The sequence below is a fragment of the Talpa occidentalis genome, unplaced genomic scaffold (genome assembly GCF_014898055.3).
Source record: "Talpa occidentalis isolate TD23 unplaced genomic scaffold, MPIMG_talOcc4v2.1 talOcc4.12, whole genome shotgun sequence".
In the NCBI taxonomy this organism is placed as follows: Eukaryota; Metazoa; Chordata; class Mammalia; order Eulipotyphla; family Talpidae; genus Talpa; species Talpa occidentalis.
In genome coordinates, this window is record NW_023601212.1 from 24,611,652 (window position 1) to 24,636,390 (window position 24,739).

Below are 24,739 nucleotides of genomic sequence, written 5' to 3' on the forward strand. Positions count from 1 at the left end.
ACAAGCACTGGGTACAGTCAGAAGCGCGGGAGGGTGAGAGAATTCACCAGAGCCAGAGCGGGAGGCAGAGCAGGCAGAAGGACCGAAGTACACTGCTGAGGGGAGCAGCAGGCAGCAGAAGGGGTCTGCGTGCCATGTGGGACCCTTCTCCAGTGGCCGGGGAGCAGCCGGGGATCGAACCAGCGCTGCAGAGGCTGCGGGCAGCTTCGCAACCCAGCGCTCAACCGCTGCACCACTGGGGAGGACCTAAAGTTTCTTTCTTTAACAGAAAGAAAGTAAACTGCCAACCAAGAATTCAATAAACAGTAAAATATACTCTTGAAAAGAAGATGAACTGAAGACATTATCCAACCAAAACCTGGGAGAATTTCTCACCCTTAGACCTGTACTATAATAACAAATAACAAAGAAATATTGTCATTTTTCAAGTTGGAAAAAAAAAAATGAGTAGCAACAGAAAGGCAATACAGGAAGCAACAAGTAACAAAAAAAAAGTAATGGGAATTCTGAATAAATTAGTAATTTTAAAATCACAGAGGGTTTAAGTATTTATAGAATTAAAATATAGCACAAAAACAACATCTAACACTATAAAGGAAATGGAGCTAAAACATCCTAATGTGTTTTACTATGTAGGAAGCAGTAAAGAACTCATGTATATGTGACTCTAATTAAAATTATAATGCCCAGCACCAATAGCAGAGTACATGGCAGGTGGTAGGCCCTCAAATACATGAAATAAATATAACATATACATTAGAATGCCAGATTTAAAAAAAAATTTTTTTTTCAGCAACAAAATATATTAGCAGGGAGCAACAGTTAAACTAGTTAGGCAAAACAGACCACATGTAGGACTATGAGAAGACACGATGTTAAAATTAACGAAACCTGGTACACTTACCCGTTCAGATTTCGTATCACAATGGTAGCTATCCCTGTCCTTGCTCAATACTGATTCTGGTGTCTGGTTTTTCTTAACCTCTGTTGACTTCAAAGTTGTCAGATTTGAACCTTAGTCTCCCAAAGGACAACACTGTCCTCAGCGTCAGAAAAAGCTCTCCCAACAGCGGGATGTACACATAGACACTCACTAAAACCCCCAATGGTGATGCAAGACAGGATAAATGAGCGACTGGCTTGATGCTCTATTTTCCAGCAAGAATCTTAAGTAATATGAAGGCACTAGAAACCAGAAAACAAAATAGTATGAGGTCAGAAAGAAAAGACTTCATTTCAAAGAAATAAAGTTAAGCTGTAGAAAAGAAAATACTTGCCAGAATTTGAAATACACGAGCAGTTCCCTAAGGAAACAAAATATTATAAATTAATAGTTTGTTTAGAAATCTAACATAAATGAAATTTCAAAATGTTGACATAAAATAATGAATGCTTACCAGATAATGAAATGCCTTAAATTCTCCTTTCTTCTTTCAATTTCTTTTTTCTGCTCATTTCTTTAATTTAAAGCAAAGGATGAGATTTTTAAATGAGGGCAGCCGACTGTTTGAGTGTAGAGTATTTTTGTGAGGATGATGGCAAAGGTGGGTGAAGTGGAGGGTGCAGGACCCACGAGGGTGCTATCTAGTCCCTTAGTGGGTCGATCCTGCCAGGGGCTTATATGCTGGAGTAAACAAGCAGGTTAAATACATAACTGCTTTCAAGGAAATCACATTTATTTAGCAACAGAAAAGTACAATTTCTTTATTATTTAGAATCTGTTTTCCAGATAAGGGAAATCAAAAATCACCACAAGGTTGATTTTTACTCTGAATTGTGATTCTCAATAGCAGGGAACAGCTTGTTCAAGTGATTATAACCCCAATTTCAACATGATAAACCAAGTTGATTTAAGATTTTCCAATACATTGAATCCTAACTTATATTGAGCAGTAATTACTATCATCAAATATAAAGATTCAGTCACGTTGCTGTTAGTTCAATTTCAGATATCTCTATGTGTCAGCATAAAAATAGCTTTAAATTTGGAGGTTACAAGCTAATGTAATCATAGAGGGCATAGTTTATAGAAAAGTGAATATAATGTTTGTTCTGAATATACCTGGGTAGATAGGATGCAAAAGCCATTCATTTATAGGTAATGCTTTAATTAAAATTTCTAAAGCAATCAAATAATCACACAAAAATATGTGGATATATGTAACTTTAAGAGACCCAAATCTACAGATAATGAAAGACAGGTTAGGATGAATGTCCATGCCTGCTTACACATGACACTCAATAAGATGCTCTTACAATATACCTTTTATACCTTTTATAGCTTTTATAGCTTATACGATACAAAGAATTTGCAATTTCACTATTCAGGCTCCTTAAATCTTTCATTTGCAGTTATTATTGGTTAAGGTGGAACAAAAATTTTGTTGTCTCTGGCTCAATGAAACTACCTTTCTTAACTTTAAGTTAAAAACTTTCAGTAACTGGAACTCTGCATCTTGCCACATAGAAAATCTGTGCTGTTTTGCAAAAACAGGTGGTCTGGGACCTGTTAGTTTACTAAGGTAACCTTTTTGTAAACAAACAGGAGAGCCTATTTGATCAACATGTATGACAGGAAAATGCTACTATGGTATCATAAAAATTAATATATTATTCACCTAACAACTTTGAAAACAAAGACTAGGAAAAAGAGACAGAAAGGTAGCACAGGATCAAGCTACTTCAGTATTTGACTTAAACATACATCAGATATTCCAATAAAAGTATACACCACTTCTGAGTATATAGTCTCAATGTATTTTTGAGAGAAGGATTCCATTTCCAATTACATAGCTGAACATTTGTGAAGCATGATTATGTGCAGAATTACTCTGATTAGATGATTATATAAATTTTGCATTACGTTTCCCCTTTTGATTATTCCTGAAGGGCAAGAACTAACCATCCATGAATCTCTTGGCTTTGTGATACTTATTTTTATGAGTATGTTCTCAAGACTTCTGAGACAGTCACATCTTGGAGGTGGTTTGCTTTACTGTTCAGCTCAACCTCTGCTGTTTCCTCTTGCCACTGTGTCTGGGTCATTTTGGTGACCCAGCCCTTATGCTGAAGAGCTCATCAGTTACCATGCAGTGGGACCCTGATGACATTCCTCCAGGGCTGAGGCTGGATTCCATTCCATTTTCTTTTTTTAAAAACTTTTTATTTTTTATAAAGATTTATTTATTTTTATACAAGAGCTGGGGTACAGGCCAGAGATGCAGGGGGTGAGAGGACTCACCAGAGACAGAGTGGGGAAAAGAACAGGCAGACTGACTGAAATACACTGCTGAGAGGAGCAGTGGGGGCAACAGGAGAGGTCTGCTGCGCCATGTGGGAATCTCCCTGGCTGGCCAGGAATCAACCTGCATTGCGGAGGCTGCAGACAGCTTCACAGCACTGCGCTCAACCCACTGAGCCACGGGGGAGGCCCATTCATTCCATTTTCATTGTACACTCTGTTGGCTGCTGCAGTGACCCAATCTTAGGGTGCAAGTTTGTTCTTGGGAATTCATGAATTGGTGGTTGTCACATAATACACCACAATGTACGCTGTGTGACAATACATGACTGAGCACATAACTGACGTGGCCAGCTGACAACAAAGAACACAAGACCAAAAGCACTATGCTATGCTATGACAATCGGCCTTTTGTCTCCACATGAGAAGTAGGAGATACATATCTTCTCTCAGAGAAACATACCGATCAATTTAGAAAATCAGTGCTCAGAACTTTTTCCTTTAGGGAATCAAGCAAAACACCAGAGGTTGGAAGAGAAACTGAGCCTTAGGTTTTGGGTGTTTTCTTCTTTTGGTTTTACAGCTAACTCTGAGGTGGCTAAGTGACTGGAAAAAGGGGGCTTGAGTCACAGCAAATTGACTTGCCGGAGGAAAGAGTTCAGATGTACTAGATAAACAGTTGTTTTTACACTTAAACTAAGTGGGTAGATAAAACCCTGCATCTGAAAGAATCGCTACTACAATGAAATGTTTCCAGGTTCATCTCTATACACTTTTAATCTTAATATACTTGACATCAGTAAAAAGTTTTAGGTTGGTGAAAAAGCATCTTCAAGTCCAACAACACACACTTTCAAGGCTATCATTATGAAAACATTTGGAGATCATTTGTCATACCTGTGTTTTCCAAAACACTATTCCCAACAGTCTTATTCTCCTCCTGTCTATCAGCCATGGATAGCTCGTACTTTTTCTCCCAGATGGATTATATACATTTTTCCAAGCTGATTTTTACTTAGCTGCTTCCTGCCTAGTTCCAGTATCTCTAGGACTCTTAAAGTTAATTTCTTTTTCCTTCCTGATGGGATCTCTTGGTCATTCATCTGTGAAGTTCATCAGTGTCCTCTCTCCTCTTTTACAAATTACTGAGACTGATGGTAAACAGACAAGATTTAATGTCAATCCCTTACCATTAAACTAGCCCAGCAACTGACAAACCACATGTGATTACAAATCCAGAACTACATTACTGCCTTTTGAACTGAGAAGAGGAGAAAGATAGAAGCATAGGATTTATTTGATTAAAACCTGTTTATCTCTTGGAATGGCCAAATTGCACAAGAACTTCTCAATGAAATCTTTAGTGTAAGGGACTGGCTTCTTGCAAAGCTGCATGAAATATGCCTCTTCCGAACTGTTCAGAGTGAGCTATTACATATTACACTTAAAACCTGAAAAAGGTTCGAATTAAGGAACACAGTCAAGAAGGCAGTTGTTTATAATGTGCCAAAAAAGCCCTACAATCTAATAAAACTCCACAGGTTGCTACAGGACACATTCCGCTCTGACCTAGTCTCAACTTTTATATTACTACTCCAATTTAGTCAGCAAAGGCAATTTTTTTCTCCAGGTAGTCATTACTAAAATTTAGGTATGATAGAAAGGGTCTAAGGTGGGCAAAGACTGGCTTCTTAAAGCCCACTCCAAGAAAACATTTATGTTTAAACCTTAGGTGACAGAGAAGAGAGAATCTATAGCTAAGGGTGAAGGGCAGGTAAGAACCCACATAGGAAAGGCAGGGAGCACAATTTTTGCAGCTTTGAGGCAGCCAAGGGACAGGAGAGCTACTGGATATCCACTTCTCTCCACCCCTACTGCACCATTTCTTACATGGCACATGGACGACTGCAACAGTCACTGACCCGGTCCTGGCCCCTCTCTTATGCAAATTTATTCTCCAAACTCTTTGCAGAGTGTTCTAGCCCACTTCAGTTCTTTCACTGACTCACCGTAGCTCTAGACGATCTGATTTCCCTCACCTTTACCTCTGAGCCCTGCCGCATTAGCCTTCTTTGCATCCCATGAGGATTCTGGCAGTCTGCTTTAGAGATTTTGCATAAAAATCTGGAAAGCTTTAATCTGATTCCCTCTCTTTTACCTAATTTTATAAATTCTTCAGTGTTACAGAACAAAAGCTTTTGCCTACAGAAGTCTTTTCTCTAATAAATTCATTATTTTTCCTTTATGTCAATTTAGAAAAAGATATGCCTCCTCATCAAACTAACAGCTCAGAAAAGGCAGAAACGACATCTGTTTTAATCACTGCTCTATGACTGCTTGGCCCACACCATACCTTTAACAAATGTTTGTTTTGAATAAATGAATGTATTCTCTTTATCCTTCTCACTCTTTTTATTTTATCATTCCCCTTACCTCACCTCCTTGAAGATACATGAATGCAAAAAATAGTATGTGCCTAGTCACTTTAAATAATTAAGAATAAGGCAAGTAAACGTGTTAATTAAATATATAAAGAAAATCAATGAGTCAAGGCTATTGTTTCCATTGGTGATCTCAACCATCTATGACTTTGACACAAATGACTACTAAATCTAGATCTCATGATATCAATCAACCCCTGAACCCAAGACCAGCATTTTCATTAGTCCTCTTGACTTAGCTATCTAACTGGCACTTGAAACTCTACATGCCTAGAATCAAATCCATCACCTTTCTCAATATATCATTTTATTAATTTTATTATTTATATGACTACCATGGCAATTACCACATCATCCATGTTTGAAACTTTCTATTTTTTTCAACCTTGTCTTTTTTCCAGATCTCTACAATGGTCAGATTTTAAAGATTTTAACTGTAGAATCATCTCTTCCTTTCTATGCCCATTCTTTGCATGAAGACTAAGGTCTTCATTACAACAACAGTCTAATTGATCTCTTCCTTCCAATCCCACCTCTATACTGCTATAAACACATCTCTAAGTAGATTACTTTATTCTCAAAAACCTGCAAAAGAATTATGCTACTGTTAGGGGAAAAAGGATGTCCTAAACCTAATTCCCTACAGGCTTTGTAGACTCCACCCCCCACTCCAGACCAAAGCCAAAAGACACTGGTAACTCCAAAGCCCACGTGTCTGGCTTTATACCAAACCTGGCTGCTTAACCCCATTCCCATTGCTTCTCAATATTTAATATGCACCCCTACCCCCACTTAATGTAAAAATCTCATATCCTTTTTGCACTCTGTTTTACAAAAATGGGAATTTTTTCCCCATTCCTTAATATAAAAGTATAAGGTTCAATGTGTTTCTTCAAATTCTGCTCATTATAGTCAGAGCTCGGTCTATGAATCACTATTATTAGATTATGAGCTCTCTGGAGGTAGGGCTCTAGTGACATGGTAGGCACTCAATAAATGTTTAAACTACAAAACTCAAACACTGTTATTCAGAATCATTCATGATATAAACTCAGTCTGGTTTTCCAGTTTTATATCCTACTACTCTCTTCTTGCAGGTTATTTCAGTGGTTCTGAAACCAAAGTTGCAGGACCAGCAGCATTAGCATCACTGAGAACTCATTAGAAATGCAAATTCTCAAGTTCCACCCCAGCCTGACTAAAGCAGAAATACTAGGGGTCCAGTCAAAAACATATAATGGCTCCTAGGAGCCAGGTGAGACTAAAGGAAACGCAGGCAAGCAAAAGACTTGCTGTGTTTTAAACAGGTAGACTCTCAGGCTGGAAGAATACTTAAACCAAGGAAAAACAGAAACCGGTTTTCTCAGACTGAAGAGAATTCACCTATGTTCCAGGTAAGGTAAAGTCCCCAAACATGAAATGCAAGAATTTATTAACTTGAACAGAAATACAACTGTCCATTTTCCTCAAGGAAAAAATATGTATAATAAAATCCACAACTACTACTACTACACACACACACACAGGCACAAATGACCATGAATGCAAGATGGTAGAGTTTATTCAAATTCCTTTAAGGAACTGGGAAGTATTTTGGATACTAAGAAGACATCCCATCATAAAGACATAATTAACAGCAAATTACCAAAATCTATAATCAGAGTATGTTGGATGTGATCTGTGACAATTTTCCATTTTTCAGATAAGGAAATAGACTCAGAAAGACTATTTAATTTTTCCTAGGACCACAAATTTAAGCAGTGGCAAAGTGTATGTATACTTACTCTTAGACCAGAGGAAAACACATGTATTTAGCAATACCATTTTTCTAATTAAATCCATTTGACTTAATTAGATGTAGAAACTATTTCAATCTGTTCTTTAACATGTTCCTGCCATGATAAACTCAGGACAAAAATATAGCCTCATCTTATAAACATCTGAAAATCTGTTTAGGATCATACAGAATTTAAAAATGTAACAAGCAAATGTCTGGTATAGCAGGTTCTCAAATAACATCATTTCATCCAACATCATTTTGCTAAAATGTTGATAAGAAAAAAATAAAGATTCCTTGCCAGACTTGGTTTTGTTATGCATCACCTTACTTAAAGTTACAGTTCCCATGGGTTAATGAGAACCGAATACCTCCAGTAAGCTTTACGACTTGTGTTCTGAAACTCTTAAAACATAGGCTGAAATAGTCAATCCTGAAACAACATGGGAGTCAGGGGCACCCACTTGCAGAAAATTTGCAGAAAAATTGTGCTTCCATATCTGTGGACTCCCCATCTGCACATTTAACCAGCAGACACCTGTGGCTGGCTGAATCCTTGAGTAAAAAAGTGCAGTACAAACCCATTCTGTTCAAGGATCAACTGTACTTTTTATAATTCTATGGTTGATCAGATCCTTCTTCATTCTGGTTTTGGTAACTCCTAGACACAACTCTTCACCTTGTAATTACAATTTTAAAAATATAAGTCAAATCTCATTTCAATAAAGAAATATCTAGACTTCAGTTATTTTATGTTTTAACTATAATATTGAGTTACTGTGTCATAATATGATACAATTATGATGTTTTAGAGCTGGGAAGGACTTTTGAGACCAAATATTAGAATATTATCATTATGTGAAAGAAAAAACTAAGATTTCTGACAGACATGAAAACTGATAACCCTGTGGAATTAGCATATATGGAGGTAGGATGACAGCTTTCTAAATATTCTGTCCAAATTTAAATGTGCTACTCTACATATTTCTTACTTAAAATGTGTATAGCTATACTTTCAAAATGTAAAAATGCCCAGAAAATTAAAGCAAGATTTTGCTACTTATCTTAAAGTTTTAAGAATTAAAAAAAAAACAACAATTGAAAATCTGGTAAGAAAATTTTCAGCTAATACTATGAAAAAGGCGTTGTTAAAGACATGGGATTTTCTTTCCCCTAACATTCAAACATGGCTCTCATTCACAACATAGAAAATAACAGGGGAGGAAAGATAAAGTCTGTATTTCAGAGAATGACTCTCAAGTTTTCAAAACATCAAACCTTTCAATAATAATCTGTTATTATTAAATTTGTGACAACTGAGTCTTTTTTTTGAAACACTTAATTTACTTTATAAGAGAAACAGATGCATTTAATTTATGAACCCCAAAACAATAATCTATGAATTATAAAAGAACACCATAAATATTCTACTTAATTTATTAATTTATTAGTAAGTTAAATAATATAGAGTCACTGGGAACGTATAGTTAAATGTTACCACTCAGCAAATGTTTTTACAAAAATGATCTTTTATTACTAACCGCAGTGGTTATTATTTGTCATCATCACCATCTTTCATAATGGTAGAAGAGAGAAACATGAAACAGTATTAGGCCTTTTATAGTGATTCCAGGAGAGAAACAGTTGACTACTGGGAATATATTTACTGGGGAAATGAGGCAAATGTTTCCTTGCAAATATCACCAAGAGAGCAGCTAAAAACTCAAAAAATCTTCAGCTGGAAGTCAAATGTTTAATATGCTGAAATAGCTAAGGAAACAGAGGCACAGAAAGACAAAAATTGTGAAGCAGGGGCAAACAACCTGGAATTTAAGACTCCATATTCTCATTTATATCTTAGGTAAAATTTCAAGAACTTCTTTTGCTGAATGAAAAACCACAATTATCTACTTTACAGCACAACCACGTGAATACCTATCAACATACCTGTTGTTGTTGCAGCAATTTCGACAGTTCACACACTCCAGCGGGTCCGTCTGGGGGATTGCTGTGTACACTCCACCGCCCTTGTCAGGAAGGAGCAGGGGAGAGAAGAAAGAGAGCTTGAAGGTGCCACACACCAGTCACCCAATTATGTCAAATATAAAAGTCGTGCCAATAATAGATGGACATATGGTATATTTTAACTCCCTAAGCAATGTTATGCTTAGTCATCTCCTTATATTCACAGATGAGCTCTGCACAGCATTAAAACTGTGTTCTCAAACCGCAACTGCCATGTTTTTTTCAACTATTTTTGTTTTGGAAAGAGGCAAACAAGTAAGAGGAGAAGTTTAGTTACTTCCCTCCAGTGTTTCAAATCTAATCGGGCCCCAATACACTATACATTATTCCCTCCTCCTGATTTTGACTTTTCTAGCCATCATGGAAGAATTTTTTGTGATGCCAATTGGAGAAGCAGGGTGGAAATGTTTGAGTGATGTCACAAGATATACCCATCTTCATTTTCCTGTAATTATTTTGATGAGGTCTGTTCACTTGACTACCCTAAGTTTTTAAACATGCTATATTTTTCCAGATGGAGTAGATTCTCAGCCAGCAATGACTTGGAAGGGAGTATTCATATTTTGATGTTGCTTTTGGCGGCAACTACCTAGCAATTAAGAAAAATGCCCAAATTAACACATACCTCATTGTAAAATGTTCACTTGACATATACAATGGCAAGCAAACCTCATAACTGAAGTAAGAATTGAACTAGCCTCCTGATCAGAGTCAGAATTCTGCTTTCATGCTTTCAGATGGAAAACGGCAGAACTGAATTTGATAAGGTTGGGAAGGCTGTCACACTGCACCAAACCCAGACAGGCCTTCAGGGTTAGGAAAAGTTCAGGCAATTGTTTTTCCCAGAATACTTTCCATTCATCTCATAACAACAGCCAAAATCTAAGCAAACCAAAAGTACTGAAAATTTCTGAGCATTCCTGATCCAAGGAGTAACTGGAATATTTTAGAAAACATCTTAAAAGAAAGAAAATTCCTATACTTTATAACTAGTCCATAAGAATAAACTCCAAAAGTTCAGAAAATGAAATTGTCACCTACAGGGTAATATATTTACTTGAATCACTAAACAAATTAAGGTTAACTCAATGATTTTTATGATTATCACAATTAAAAAAATTTCCCTATTTCTTCCCACCTGGAAAGGAAGAATAAGAAAAATTACAGATGATAAGCTCTGAAACAGTATACCTAATGGGGCAACTATATATAAATAGCAATTCATTATTCAAAAAACTGTGTTAAAATGCTAAAACAAACATCAGACTCGTTTTTTCTTCTTATGGAAACAGCATGTACTATTCAAACTTGAATGCTCCCTCCTTCAGTTTCTTGGACAACATTAGTAGTTCAGACTCGGAACAGTGACAAAAAGTTTAGAAAGTCTGAATAGAATCCATGTTTTCCATACAAAATAATGAAATCATTATTCTGTTTTGGTAATGATATGCACGAAAGCAAATTAAATATTTTTTAAACAATAAACTAAAGCCAGGTCACACGGAAGCCATTAGATTCCTGCTTTAAGATACCCATATTTAAAATTTTGTTCTCCAAACATAATAGTCTAATACACATCTTTATTAAAATTGAAGATCGAAAGAATTCAAATTTTAGTATATTGTGCATCAGGGCAAATTTATCTATAATCAGAAGCAGGACAAAAACTAAATGAACGCTTAATTTGATCAATGAAACAAATGACCTCTTTGTTTGAAAAATGATGTGGATGCGTATGCAATGTAATATATCAACCTTCCTAGTGCAAAGAATCTCCTCAACCAGCATAAATCTTAAATATGCTAGTCAGTTTATTCTCATTTCAAACAGTAAACTATATCAGCTAGTTATCCCTGAAATACTGTAGGTATTAATACTACTGTTTAAATACTATTTTAGTAATAAACTTATTACTCCTGTGGCTAAAGAAAACCAATTTTTTAAAATGCAAAAATCTTACAGGCAACAACAAAACTCAATGGGCAAAAGAAATTCCCAAGAGGTCAGAAGTCACACTGGTGGCCTACAGACATGCTTGGCCTTCAAATGCTTTCAAAAATTGGAACTAGTTGCCACCATTTGGCAATTTTTGTTGGATTTACATGTTTTGAAAAATCATAAAACCTGGCAATATTGGGCCCCCTTTTCTGCATGCCCACAAAAGGAACTGAATTATGCTTCCTTTTTAAGCTGTCCGGCTTGCTATCAGCTCTACCACATCTGTCCCAGCCCCAACCAGCTTCACTCAATTTTACGATCTGCCTGACTCCTCAAAGCATATGAGTGTCCATTCCCAGTGGTATTTCCATTTCATCTCAAAGATTACTCTGCATTCCAGTGCACCTGCGAGGATTCTGTACTGAAAATGGTCAGGTCCGCCAAGCCTGATCTTCCACGCTGGCACTGTGGGGCATCAGAAAGATGTTATTTAGAGTTAGGTGTCTTACATTCACTAGATGATGAGGATGTTCAAAATCCACATGGGTCCTGGTCAGAGAGTTTGTGCGCCCAGAGTAGAGCCCTCCATTTATGCTCCCATTCATGATCCCACTCACTCCATTGGGGACTTTGTGGTGGGGGTGGGAGCAGCCATTGCTGAGTCCCCCCTTGCTGATGAAGTGTCCGTGGACATTTCCGTTTATCCGGTTTGTACCGGGCAGGGTGGTGTATTCCACCATATGCCCATTAATATCTGACCCTTGGTAGAGATATCCTGGTGGGTCATATTCTGTCAAGAGAGAACATAAAAGGAAAATAAGAAACAAGTGAGATTCTTAAAAGGACAACCTTCTTGCTGAGCAAGTTTTGTTAATGAAATCACTATGAAACTTCAAATACACTAAAACACTACATTGAAAACTTGCTTGTGAGGTATGTGTTAATAAAGTGATCGCTGCTGTTTCCTTTATGGTCGCTGGTAGCTAGGAATCTTGAGTTAATTATGATTCTGTTAATGGAAAAATAAATGAGCGGTTCTTCTATGCATAAATAAAAATAAATCTTTAAAAAATTTCTGATTTCCAGAGGTACATCTCCCAAATATACTTATAAAAGTAAAATATCCCTTAGAAAGAACAGTATCTAAACTGCACAGGATTTGTCAGGGCTTTAGTAAATTCTTCAAAGGTATTCAAGTGTGTGTATGTCAAGACTGAATTAGGTGAGCCTCCTGTTACTGAACTTCTTACACAGGTGAATTAATGTCAGTAGACCTACATATTTTCTCCACTAAACTATACACTTTAAGACACTAGAGGTCATCTTTGTTTACATTACATTTCCACTGTCTGCCTGTATGCCTGGCACACAAGATAAAGATGAGTATCTTTTGAATGAATGACTGAATGAACACTATTCTTACAAGTTTCCATTTTTAAACATATTATCAGTTCACAAAGGAAATAAATTCTGCCTAATTAACCTTGCTCAGACAACCAGAGTAACACTTTTAACCATTCACCACATACTCACATAGTTGAAGTCAATGACATTAAAACCATTTAGGGAGGGCCTCCCTGGTGGCGCAAAGTGTGAAGCACCGCTCTATGAAGCAATCTGCAGCTTCTACAGTACTCTATCCATGGCCGGCCAGGGAGCAACCCACACGGTGCAGCAGACCTCTCCTGACTTGCCCGCTGCTCCCCTCAGCAGTGTACTTTGGTCAATCTGCCTGTTCTGTTCCCCACTCTGTCTCTGGTGCATCCTCTCACCCCCAACACCTCTGGCCTGTACCCCAGTTCTTGTATGTATAATTAAATAAATCTAAAAAAAAAACCATTTAGGGAAAAAAGACCCAATCAAATGATCCCCAACTCCTTCACTGTGGTACCAGTAGCACCACCACCTCTGCCCAGCCTATCTTCAGGAAGGTAGGAAATTTAAGAAACTTCCCCCCAGGCACTTCCCCTACCCTCCTCAGACCAAAACTCCTCCCTGCCACTCCCTCTACCCCTCCCCTCCCCAAATTACTTAAAAAGGCACCTGTGGGAATGTCACATATGGGAGGCCTGTGACTACCGTTATCTTCCTTTGCTTTTCATCCCTTATTCTGGGGCCAAAGAGGAAGCCAAAAAACTTCTTACCAGTGAGGGAAGTCCCTGCTCTGATCAGATTATCCTAGTTTACAATAATTGGGAGAATAGGAAAGATAGGAAGCTCGGGGGAAGAGAACTGAGGGAACAGACAAGTATCTCTAGACACTAAAAAAGAAGTTCTGGGTTATTTGCCTCAAGCCAGCACCCTCATGGGCCTGCGAGATGCACCCACAGCAGATACGACCCTGGAGCACAACGGGGACATCAGGGACAGGAGCAGACCATATGGTTGTCTGGGTTGTGCCATTCAGTGAAAGTAACTCAGAAGGGTCTTCACCAGCTTCCTTTCTATCCCTGTTGACTATCCCTGTTGACAAGATCTGTACCAGTCTGTAGGTGTTCCCATAGCAAATTCCAAAGCTCCTACTTCAAGTACGCCTCCGCTTTTGGTGGTCTGACAAAGCCAGAGTTTCCCAGCACTATGTCAGCTCTGTACTTAGAGACCTGCTTAGTTTGAGCTTTGTTGTTTATTTCCACTGGGCAATTTAATTGGATGCGCCACGTACTTTGGCTGACAGCTAGAACAGCTTTAAAGTCATCTCCTTTGAGTGAAGAGTAAGTATCTCATGTTTTTTATACCTTGACATTAATCATGAAAGTGTTAGAAATCAATATTTATTCTGACAATATTTTTCTACCCATCTTCAGAAAAAAAGCAGGAAATACTGATGGATGACTCACTCTGAATGGTACTCTGCTGGCGATTCTTCCACAGGCACATGGCAATGAAAACCATAAGAATGAGGACCATGACGCCGAGCACACAGCCAACGATCAGATACAGCATGTCACTGCTCCTGGCAGGGCTGGTCGCAGGCCCAGCATTTCCTCCACTCCCGGAGGAACTCGGAGGCGTGCTCAAGTCTTTGACGGGATACTCAGAAGCTCCAGGGACACGTTTCACTAGTTGAAATAAAAAGGAAAACATGATGTCAGACCGAATACAGACTCTAGGAGATGGTTTACTCTCTGAAGGAGGTCTGGTTGGAAAGCAAGCCAGTCTGTTTATGCTTGTTACTGAGATGAGGTGACCACCAACGAGTCACAAAGGGGCTCAAAAGCTTACAGATCTCAAGTGCCAAGGTTTTCGTTCACAAATCCTGGAGAAACATATGCACTTGGTCTTAACCTAAACTGCTATGTGATTATCTGCTCAAGGGTAGAAGACGCCCACAGACTTAAAATAAAAGTACTTTGGCATATGGCTGGTACAAGAACTCCTTTTTATCTAACATATTTTGAGCTTAGACAAGGAATTCCTATGTTATGCCTCTACAGCTGACTAGTATTAGAAGATAGATTATTAGACAGATTATTAGACAATTATATACGCCAAAAATCTCATACATAATATTAACCTAAAGCCAAAGCTTTTAGAATTCTCCTAAATGCTGTATTTTTACTGAATTCAGTAGTATTCTGATTACAACCATAAAAAAAGCTAATAGCCTATTTTGTCTGTATCCAAATAAAACGCTCATAATCTCTCCGTGTCGGAGAAGAGCAGTAGAACACAGTGGATGACAGCCTGGCTTCTGGAATCAGACTGCCTGGGTGTATCACCAGCTCAACCACCTATACTTAGCTGTGTGGCTTTCACCTCCATGGACCAGCTTCTGCATGTGGGAAATGGATATAATGCCAGCAGCCCCATCGAAGGTTGCAGTGAAGGGGAGAGGAGTTAAGCTACGGAGAACACTTAATAGAAGCTGGCACATTGCACAATGTAGTTATGGTTATTGGCTATTATACTACCTTTCCTGTTATGGCTCCTAACACCCCACAAGAACAGAGTTGTGTTTTTAAAAAATCTACTTCAACAAACATTATTCTATAGTTTAACTTTCTAACTTGAATTACACAGAACAAAGCAGGGAATTAGGAAAGAGGAGGCTGCCTTTCAAAGGAAGGAGCTCTCCATCACTGAAAGCTGTATGAATATTTGGCAGAGACTCGAAAGGAAATTTCTACTTCAGGAGGTATGTTGGCTTATACAATTCTAAGATCCCTGCCAGGTCTAAAGAAAACAAACAAGGTTCTGAGGCAAAATGGATGTTACACATCATACATTAAAGATCATGATTACTCATAGGGAAGTCCTCCAGGTTTATTCCCTCTTTATTTACTCTCAATTTGTTCATCATTCTACCAAGCTTGATGGTCTGGTTTCCAAACTCTTGCTCTCACACACAATGTTATAAACCAATGTTACTGCAATAAAAACAAAAAACAAAAAACTGAGGACAGAGGTCTTACAGTGGAGGGGGAGAGAGAGAGAGACCCATTAGCTTCAGTAAGAAGACACAGCTAAGGCCCTGCAGCAAGAAAGGTGAGGTGAAAAACATAAACTAAAGGACAAATGGAAGGCTCATGACAGTCTGATCTTTCAGGGTAGAGGACATGGCTGGACTTCAATGTCATTTCTGAAAACCTCGCAGATTAAAAAATCACAGTTCATGACAAGAACCTGAGTCATTTCTCAAGAGATGGTAGTATTTTACAGTTGGTGTATGTATGTAGGCAGAGTTGAGAATTTCCACTTAGAAGTAGCATATGCTAATTCAAGCTGAACAATTACAGTTAGACAAGCAGTGTTACACATATCTGCCACTCAAGAAACCATTTTTAACACAAGCATAATGCTTTTCCTTCAAATCTTACACTTTGTTTTAGTATTCCCATTCTCACAGCAATCTCAGAAATTGGTCAGCAAATACTTACGCTAACTGAGGAAAAAATATAAGGGAAATGACTTACTTTGGTCACACAGAAATTAACAAGTAGGATTAATGCTTGGGTAAACCACTTTTTATTTATTTATTTATTTTTTAATAGAAGCATGTTTTATTTATTTATTTGTTTGTTTGTTTTGTTTATACATGCACTGGGTACAGTCAGAAGCACGGGAGGGTGAGAGAATTCACCAGAGCCAGAGCAGGGAGCAGAGCAGGCAGAAGGACCGAAGTACACTGCTGAGGGGAGCAGCGGGTGGCAGGAGAGGTCTGCGCGCCATGTGGGACCCTCCTCCGGTAGCCGGGGAGCAGCCGGGGATCGAACCGGCGCCGCAGAGGCTGTGGGCAGCTTCACAACCCAGCGCTCAACCGCTGCGCCACTGGGGAGGCCCTAAACCACTTTTTAGATAAGTGTGATTCTTGACACCATATTATACTTTCTGTTGAGACAATCTAAATGTAAACACCTACAAAATGGTCCAAAGCAGACATTTCCTTAGGTAAACATATCGACAGTCAGAAGGACTAATCTAGAGTTTGGAATTTTAGGATCCTTTAGGAGAAAAGCACAAATTCTCAAAAAGCTCCTACCTTTAGTTTCACAGATCATCACGTTGCTGAACTCACTCTCTCCTCCTTCATTGAAACACTGCATTTTAATATCGTAAGAGGTTTCTGGCTGCAGGTGGCCAATCATGTGCCACTGCTTTGAACCTAGACAGGAAGTAAATAAGATAATTAGCTGTATATACTTACATACATTTAGGTACAACGTAAATGATAGTGTAATTATAATTAGCAATTTCCAAATGAAGTTGGAGCAGCACCCATCACCATAGAGTGCTGTTTGTGCAATAAAAACATACTTAACATTAAGTATCTTAGTAATGCATCACATATAAATAGCATCCCTATTATATCACAAGAAAAAACAACAAAGAGAAGAGATAAACTGAATTAAAGCTATACAGGTGTGTTGGTAGTAATACTTTGTCTCATTACAAATAAGTAGTGATGAGACTTATGAAATACATGGTAATTTTATGCAATATAAAAAAATCCTTCAAGTCTTCTGATCCCTGTTTTCAGAACAAGTCAGTCCACTCTATCCACCTGTCAGAAAGCAACAGGATATACAAAATCAGCAAAATCAGAGCAAGCAGTCATTTACAAGATAGGTGTTAGGGAAACTTTCAGTTTCATTACATTGGACATGGCAAGAACATAAAGGTAAACAAATGCCTGAATAAAAGATTACGCATAATCAAAAAGCAAATCTACAAGGAAAACTCTTAGCCACTGTTCCCCCTATTTCTTTTCTTTTGAGTCAGGGTCTCCAAATTCCACAAGTATCTCTAATAGAATGATTCTGTTATCCATGGCACACAGCCCAAATTTAATTTAGAAACATTCTTAAACTGAACACTCCAGATAAATCACTCTCCATTTTTACTTCCACAGACCTGTGACAAAATTTAACAAACAGAGACACTTCTGCCAGATTTAATTAACTCTTCAAGCACCTTTAATCCCTCTTAGAAAATACCTCTTCAAACTGTTTCTACTGTTTCTTAGAAACTCAACTATACCACCAACCGATTTAAGCATTAATTAAAGGGAGAGAAAAACCTAAACAAAACCATATATACAAGTCAAATCTACTTGGTTGACAGCACCAGTATCACCAGGCTCCTTTTTAATTCAACACAGACAAAAATATTTCAATCCAGAAGTAAAACTCCTTATCATATCAAAACCCCATATCACAATACAAATCTCCTCATTCATACAGATGTATATTCTATAAGGAAGAGAATCTGCTTGTTTTAGGATCAAGGGACTCTGAAAGGGGAATTTTGTGTTCCATTTACAAATATAAAGAGAACCCTAAAAGAATCTTGGCTCCAAATCTGGTTGAAACTGGAACAGAACTATTTTTAAACGAAAAACTCTCTAAAAAACATCTGTTTTTTTCCCTCCATCCTAAGGTAATTCTTGGCATAGTCCTGTTCTCACTTAACTACAAACATTCTATTGAATAATTACTACACTAGATTTGAAGTTTTCCTTTCATAGCACAGTAAAGATGGAACAAAACAAAGCTTCTGATATGCTGATAAGGGAAAATAATTAAAATAATACATATACTATTAGATTAATAGTCCAATGTTATGGTAACTCCTCCAATGACCAAAATTACAGAGTAAAAGAGTTTCTACTGATCATAGATAAATAAGACAACAAAGTGTATTATTAGGTTTAAATCCAACAACTAACATATCCTTCGCTTAACAGGCATTTTTTTTCCTTCAAGGGACATTTTAGAAAAGGTGAGAAACCAAAGATTTAAATATCAGGATAGCTGGTCCTCTGATTTATGCAGAACTCAACTTTATAAAATAAAATTATCTATCACAAAAGCACTGGTATGTTGGAAGCATGTACAACAAGATAATGTAATTGTTCTTCTATTACTGTATTCTTTAACAATTTGAGCTTTCTATTTTTCCCAAAAGTTTAAACAATCCTGAATACGCATAAGTAATCTAATACTTTAAAGAAAACTTTAGGTACAAAGAGTAAATACTTGTGTGCCTGGGTTTAGGAGAACAGGCCAATAGTTTCCAACTGCCACAAAAAGAATTTCAAAAGCATAAACTTGAAAATAAGGAATAAGCAAATTACACAGCACAGTGAAGCCCACTTAAACATCTAAGTGCTCCATCTACTACATTTATAAACAAGTTCTCTGTGAACCACAAGGCAAAAAAAAACACATTTGCAGACATTACTACTGGATACAAAAGCTCCCTTAAAGTAATTTCCCAGCTCACCACTCCTATTCACATCACACAAGCTCGCGAAAGTTCAAAGATTTAACTAGAGAATACAGTTTCAAAATTCTTCACCAGTGGATATTTCTAGAGAGTGGAACTAGGAAGACCAAGGAGTGGAGAGATAGAAACAGAGAGGGATATTGATTTTATTTACATTTCTCTTGTTTAGAACTGTTTTATAGCAAATGTAAAACCTCTGTCAGAAGAATTTTATTTTATTTAAAGATTTATTTATTTATTTATACAAGCACTGGGTACAGTCAGCAGCATGGGAGGGTGAGAGAATTCACCAGAGCCAGAGCAGGGAACAGAACAAGCAGACTGACGAAGTACACTGCTGAGGGGAGCAGCGGGCGGCCCGAGAGGTCTGCGCGCCAAGTGGGATCCTCGCAGGTGGCCGGGGATTGAACGGGCGCTGCAGAGGCTGCAGGCAGCTTCGCAGCCCAGCGCTCAACCGCTGCGCCACCGGGGAGGCCCTGTCAGAAGAATTTTAAAATAGAAATCTGACCATTCCATTCTCTTCAGTCAGCTGAACTAAAATGAAGACTTACCTAAGGACTAAAATGAGGAACAGTCACTAACAGTTCTCTCCATTTCTTCTTTTAAATAGCTATTTTTACAAAGTAAATATGCATACGGAAAAGTACCCCTAAGTGTACACCTCACTGAATGCTGACAAACTGAACACATCCATGGTACCGACACCTGGCCAAGAAAGAGAGTATTACTGGGGCCTCCCCGGTGGCGCAGCGGTTGAGCGCTGGGTTGCGAAGCTGCCCGCAGCCTCTGTGGCGCCGGTTCGATCCCCGGCTGCTCCCCGGCCACTGGAGGAGGGTCCCACATGGCGCGCAGACCTCTCCTGCCGCCCGCTGCTCCCCTCAGCAGTGTACTTCGGTCCTTCTGCCTGCTCTGCTCCCCGCTCTGGCTCTGGTGAATTCTCTCACCCTCCCGCGCTTCTGACTGTACCCAGTGCATGTATAAACAAAACAAACAAACAAATAAATAAATAAATAAAGCATGCCTCTATAAAAAAAAAAAAAGAAAGAGAGTATTACTGGCACCCAAGACCCAGCAGGTGTCTTTCAAGTCATATCTCTCACTTAAGAAAGCTGTCATCTTAAATTAACAGAATAGTTTGCACTAATAATTACCTCCCCTCATTTTCTCTATTCTGTATGCTTAAAGCAGATTTTACTTGTGTGCCTGGGTTTAGGATATTTTCTTATATGATATTTTCTTGAAAATATCAATGATATTTTCTTATACCATTGTCATTTTTTGTACAATATTTGATTTCTCCCCTTAGGTGTAGTCCCCATACTTCTCCCACCACCACAGCACCCGTGACTCACCACCATAGTGCCTTGTGCTCTTCCCTCCCCTGATTTGACCCCTGCTCCTCCCCCACCCCTGCTGGATGCCTCAAATCTATGGTCGATTTGCAAGTTTTGTCTTTTTCCTGACCTTTTGTTCGGTTTTTCTATATTCCACCTATAAGTGAAACCATCTGGTATTTTTCTTTTTCCTTCTCACTTATTTTGCTCAGCATAATTGGGAACCAATTTATTTCCTACTTTTACAGATGAAAATAAACAATCATTCCTTCACTTAAAGAATATTTATTGAGCACCTACTATGTGCCAGGCATGACAACTCAAATGATAATTTTTCATTTGGATAAAATGATAATTTTTCATTTGGATAAACATATGGTAACATAAGGGATGCTACCATATTTAAAGAAACATTATAGGGAATATTTAAAGTGCTTTATAATATGACTATTGTCAGCACAAACTATGCAGTACTAGATATAGAGAAATCATAATACAGATGTCAAATAACAATGCTGTATGCCTGATACTTACATAATTTTATAATTTTATCTTAAAATTAATTTTAAAAAAGAAGTCATATAAAAATAACCTTGACTTACAGCAATTTTCTAACATGAGCCATTGGCACATTTAATATTTCAAAAACATGGTATCTTTAATATTTTAAAAACGTGGTATCTTGGAGTATCTTATTCCACCCAAAATAAGAGCCCCTTTCAAGATAGTAATGAGAAATAGATATCAAACTTCTCTAAACATCTCCATAATCTATTTATTGTTTCTAGCCTATGTTAGAAATGTTATGTTAGAAGGTTCTCTCTTATACTGTTTCCTTTTAGTTGCCACATCTCTAACTGTGGAATTCTCTTCCATATATTAGTCCTTAAATATTTGAAGAAAGCTGTCATGTTGATTCTGTTAGTCTGTTCTATTACTTTTTTTTTCTAGCCTGATCACCCCCAGATATTCCATTATTCTTTGCGGTCTCCATTCATTCATTCATTCATTGACTCATTCATTCATTCAATCAAACTGAACCCCTCACCACTGTAAGGGCTAGAGATATAGCAGTGGGAAAAAAGATCCCTTGCCCACAAAGAGGTTAACATTTAATGGAGGAGACCAGCTTTAAGCAAATAATTTCATACATGTACACACATCTAAATTGTGGTAAATTCTATAAAACAAACATAAGAGGTGGTATTAGCAACTGTAACAGGTTACCTCATGTAAATGGGAGGAGGTTATCTGAGGCAAGAAAAATGTTGGTGCACACAAGGAAACTGAAAGGCCAGTGCGTGATGGGAGGCAGTGAGAAGAGGAGAGGTGCAATGGACAGGCTGAGTGTCTGCAGCACCACCAATCACATGGGGCCTGCAGACCAGAGGCCATACTACGGTTCCATTTTCAGTCAGTAAAAAGGCAGTTTAACAGACTTTACCATCTTGGCTGGTTTTGCCTTACACATATCCAAGTTTCTCAAGATATCTCTAAAAGTAGTAACATGCTCAAAATGGGATCTTTCTACTACAGACCTCCATGGAACTACTGACTGAGTTACATTATTTAAATATAGCTAAAAGTTGCAACTGATTTTTATACTCATTACTCATCTTTAAACAGAAATCAAGAATTCTTTTCAGATAAATTACTGACAAGTCATCTGTCTTCCATATTTTTGTAAATGTTTACTTCTATAACCAAAAGGTAAAGCACTATATATGTGTTAAATTGGAAAAAATGACTTTCTTTGAGAAAAACTCAAGAAAATAAAGCATACACCATTTTTCACTCTATTTTAACTGCCGGTTTTTTTTTTGTTTGTTTGTTTGTTTTGTAATATTTATAAACCTCTTCCCACCAAAGCTTCCATATTAGAACTTCAGCTTGACAATGGAACTTACCTTCTACAATATCCCTCTTGTAATCACTGTCATTGTCACTATCTGTTGGCCGGTAATAGATATAAAATCCTTGAATGGGAGTGTTATTATTAATTGATGGAATGTACTAAAAAAAAAAAAAGGTAGAAGCAAAGCCTTGTCAGAGACAAAATAAATGTAAATTTCATGTCCATTAAGATTTACTTTTCAGTGTTGGTAACATTCTTTTAGCTTCATATTGCAAACATCCCTGATGGCCATTTTTAATTCAAAGTGTTAAGAACATTTTGCTTACTGCAGAGTAATATATTTCATGAGGTTCAAAGGCATAAAAATACATGTGGTTCCAAATGAATACTTCATGAAATGCTAAATTAACACTTGTATGACAGCTGATTAAATTAAATGATAATTTTATTTTCAACACTGCTCCAATTACAAATGTGCTTTCAGACAATTATATATGTCCTAGGTTTTTTCTGCAGTTAAAAGTTGAAAGATATGCTGTTCATTGTATCATCTCATGAGAATATTAAATTGTCAAATAGGCCAAAACAGAGAACCTTCTCATCATAGAAGATGCTTTACTTACTGTCCACTTTAGCATGATCTGAGTGTCACTGACAGCTTCTGTATACGCAATGTGAGGTCCAGCGATCGGACGGTTTGAAAAACGATTGGGGAACCCCGCCACCTGATAAGGACGAGATGCTGAACTCCGAAAACTTTCACCATAGTGGTTGATGGCAATGACCCTAAATTTGTATGTTGAGCCTTTTGAGGAAGGAAAAAAATAAATAAAAGATAAATTTTAAAAGTCATAAATGACAACTGAAGGTATAAATTCAAAATATGACAATTGTACTTTAGTATTTACCTACAGTAACAGTAACATACTCTAAAGCCTGTAAGGTAAATGGCTTTCAACCCACGTGACATCTTCTGTTAACTACAGTGACTATTGAGTGCACTGCATTCAAGAATCCAACGCCTTATTAGCAGTCACTGGGAGAGAAAGCCATGCAGTGATCTGTGTCATGGAGGGGCCGGATAGAGAACAGGGAGAGTACATTTTTAACCATCCTCATCCTTAAGTCATATCTATCAGATACTGTGTAAGCTGAAGTATCTGTGCCCCAAACTAGGTTCTTTTTCCTTTGAAAGAAACCACTGAGGCGAAGTCTAATATGATGAATACATTTAAGAAGGGCACTGTGTGGGTGATGGCAGATGTCACTCTGACTACTAATAATAGGGCAAGAGGGAGCAGATTTGAACTACAACAGAAGGTATTTCTTTGGATTGGATATTAAGAAGATAAAAAAGGGCATATCTGGTAGCACAAGGGGTTAAGAACCGCACTACAAAGCAGGCCGCAGACTCTGCAGCAAGAGTTCAATCCCCAGCCGGCCAGGGAGAAACCCACATGGCACTACAGACCTCTCCTAACTCGCCCGCTGCTCCCCTCAGCAGCGTATTTCAGTCAGTCTGCCTGTTCTGTTCCCCATTCTGTCTCTGGTGAATCCTCTCACCCCACGCATCTCTGGCCTGTACCCCAGTTCTTGTATGCATAAGTAAATAAATCTTTTTAAAAAAAGGAAGATAAAAAAATCTAAGGATTATGAGTTTCTAAAAATCTGAATTTAAAAGAATAAATTAGAATTCTAAAGCATGTTTCCTAATAACACAAACATAACCACTTCTGAAGACAGTGTTTTCCATTGGTAAATGTTCTTCAGTTTTCTCCACATTTAAAACTGCCTCTACAGTTCCCAACTGTACCAACATATTTCTGCACTCCTTGTGGTACCTGTTTAGACAAACACAGACATTTCCTACTAAAACTCATCTAAAAGTCCACAAAGGAAAATGGTTCTGAGACCTAAATAAATGACAGGTTGTGATCCCTGCTTATCTCTTTTACTGTACAATTTCTTCCATATAGCCTCAACATATTGGGGGGAAGGGGTTGTCTGCTGAAACAAAATTGACAGAAAATACAAGTACTAAGTGTTGTTTTATTTCTACATAACTAAGTTCTGAGTTTAATAGCAATGAGATCAAATTATTTTGGCCAAAGGACCAATTTCCTTCATAGCAAAACACACAAAGACTTTGCCACAATATTATTTCTAATTGTGAAGAAGTAAAAATAATCTAAAATAAACCTAGAAATAAAGAATGGATAGAGTAAATGATGATCTATTACTATGGTAGACATATATAGCTACTAAAACTTGAGTTTTTGAAGCATTTTTAATGATTAGAATATATATATGAGGGAAATGGGTCACAAAATAATAATATTTATGGCATGAGTCTGTATTAAAAAGAGAAAAAAAGCTAGGGAGAAATACACCAAAATGTAAACA

At 37.6% G+C, this 24,739-nt stretch overlaps 1 protein-coding gene across 9 annotated transcripts in view; it reads right to left on the reverse strand.

The window, feature by feature from the left end:
* The window catches only part of CDON (cell adhesion associated, oncogene regulated), a 97,410-nt gene that overhangs the window by 11,197 nt on the left and 61,474 nt on the right, over positions 1–24,739 (reverse strand). For 7 of the 9 annotated variants that reach the window (XR_008551066.1, XM_037505572.2, XM_037505570.2 and 4 more), the window contains exons 13-18: positions 22,960–23,141; positions 22,389–22,494; positions 16,902–17,024; positions 14,260–14,481; positions 11,932–12,212; positions 9,407–9,486 (exon numbers count right to left, since the gene is read on the reverse strand). Coding sequence is in view for 8 of the 9 variants with exons in the window: in XM_037505572.2 (XP_037361469.1) it covers positions 9,407–9,486; positions 11,932–12,212; positions 14,260–14,481; positions 16,902–17,024; positions 22,389–22,494; positions 22,960–23,141 (994 nt within the window). In the remaining variant the exon portion in view is untranslated. Of the gene's footprint in view, positions 1–219; positions 1,305–1,397; positions 1,458–9,406; positions 9,487–11,931; positions 12,213–14,259; positions 14,482–16,901; positions 17,025–22,388; positions 22,495–22,959; positions 23,142–24,739 lie in introns of those variants that run through there. The other 2 variants (XM_054693190.1, XM_054693189.1) reach the window with 2 other exon arrangements.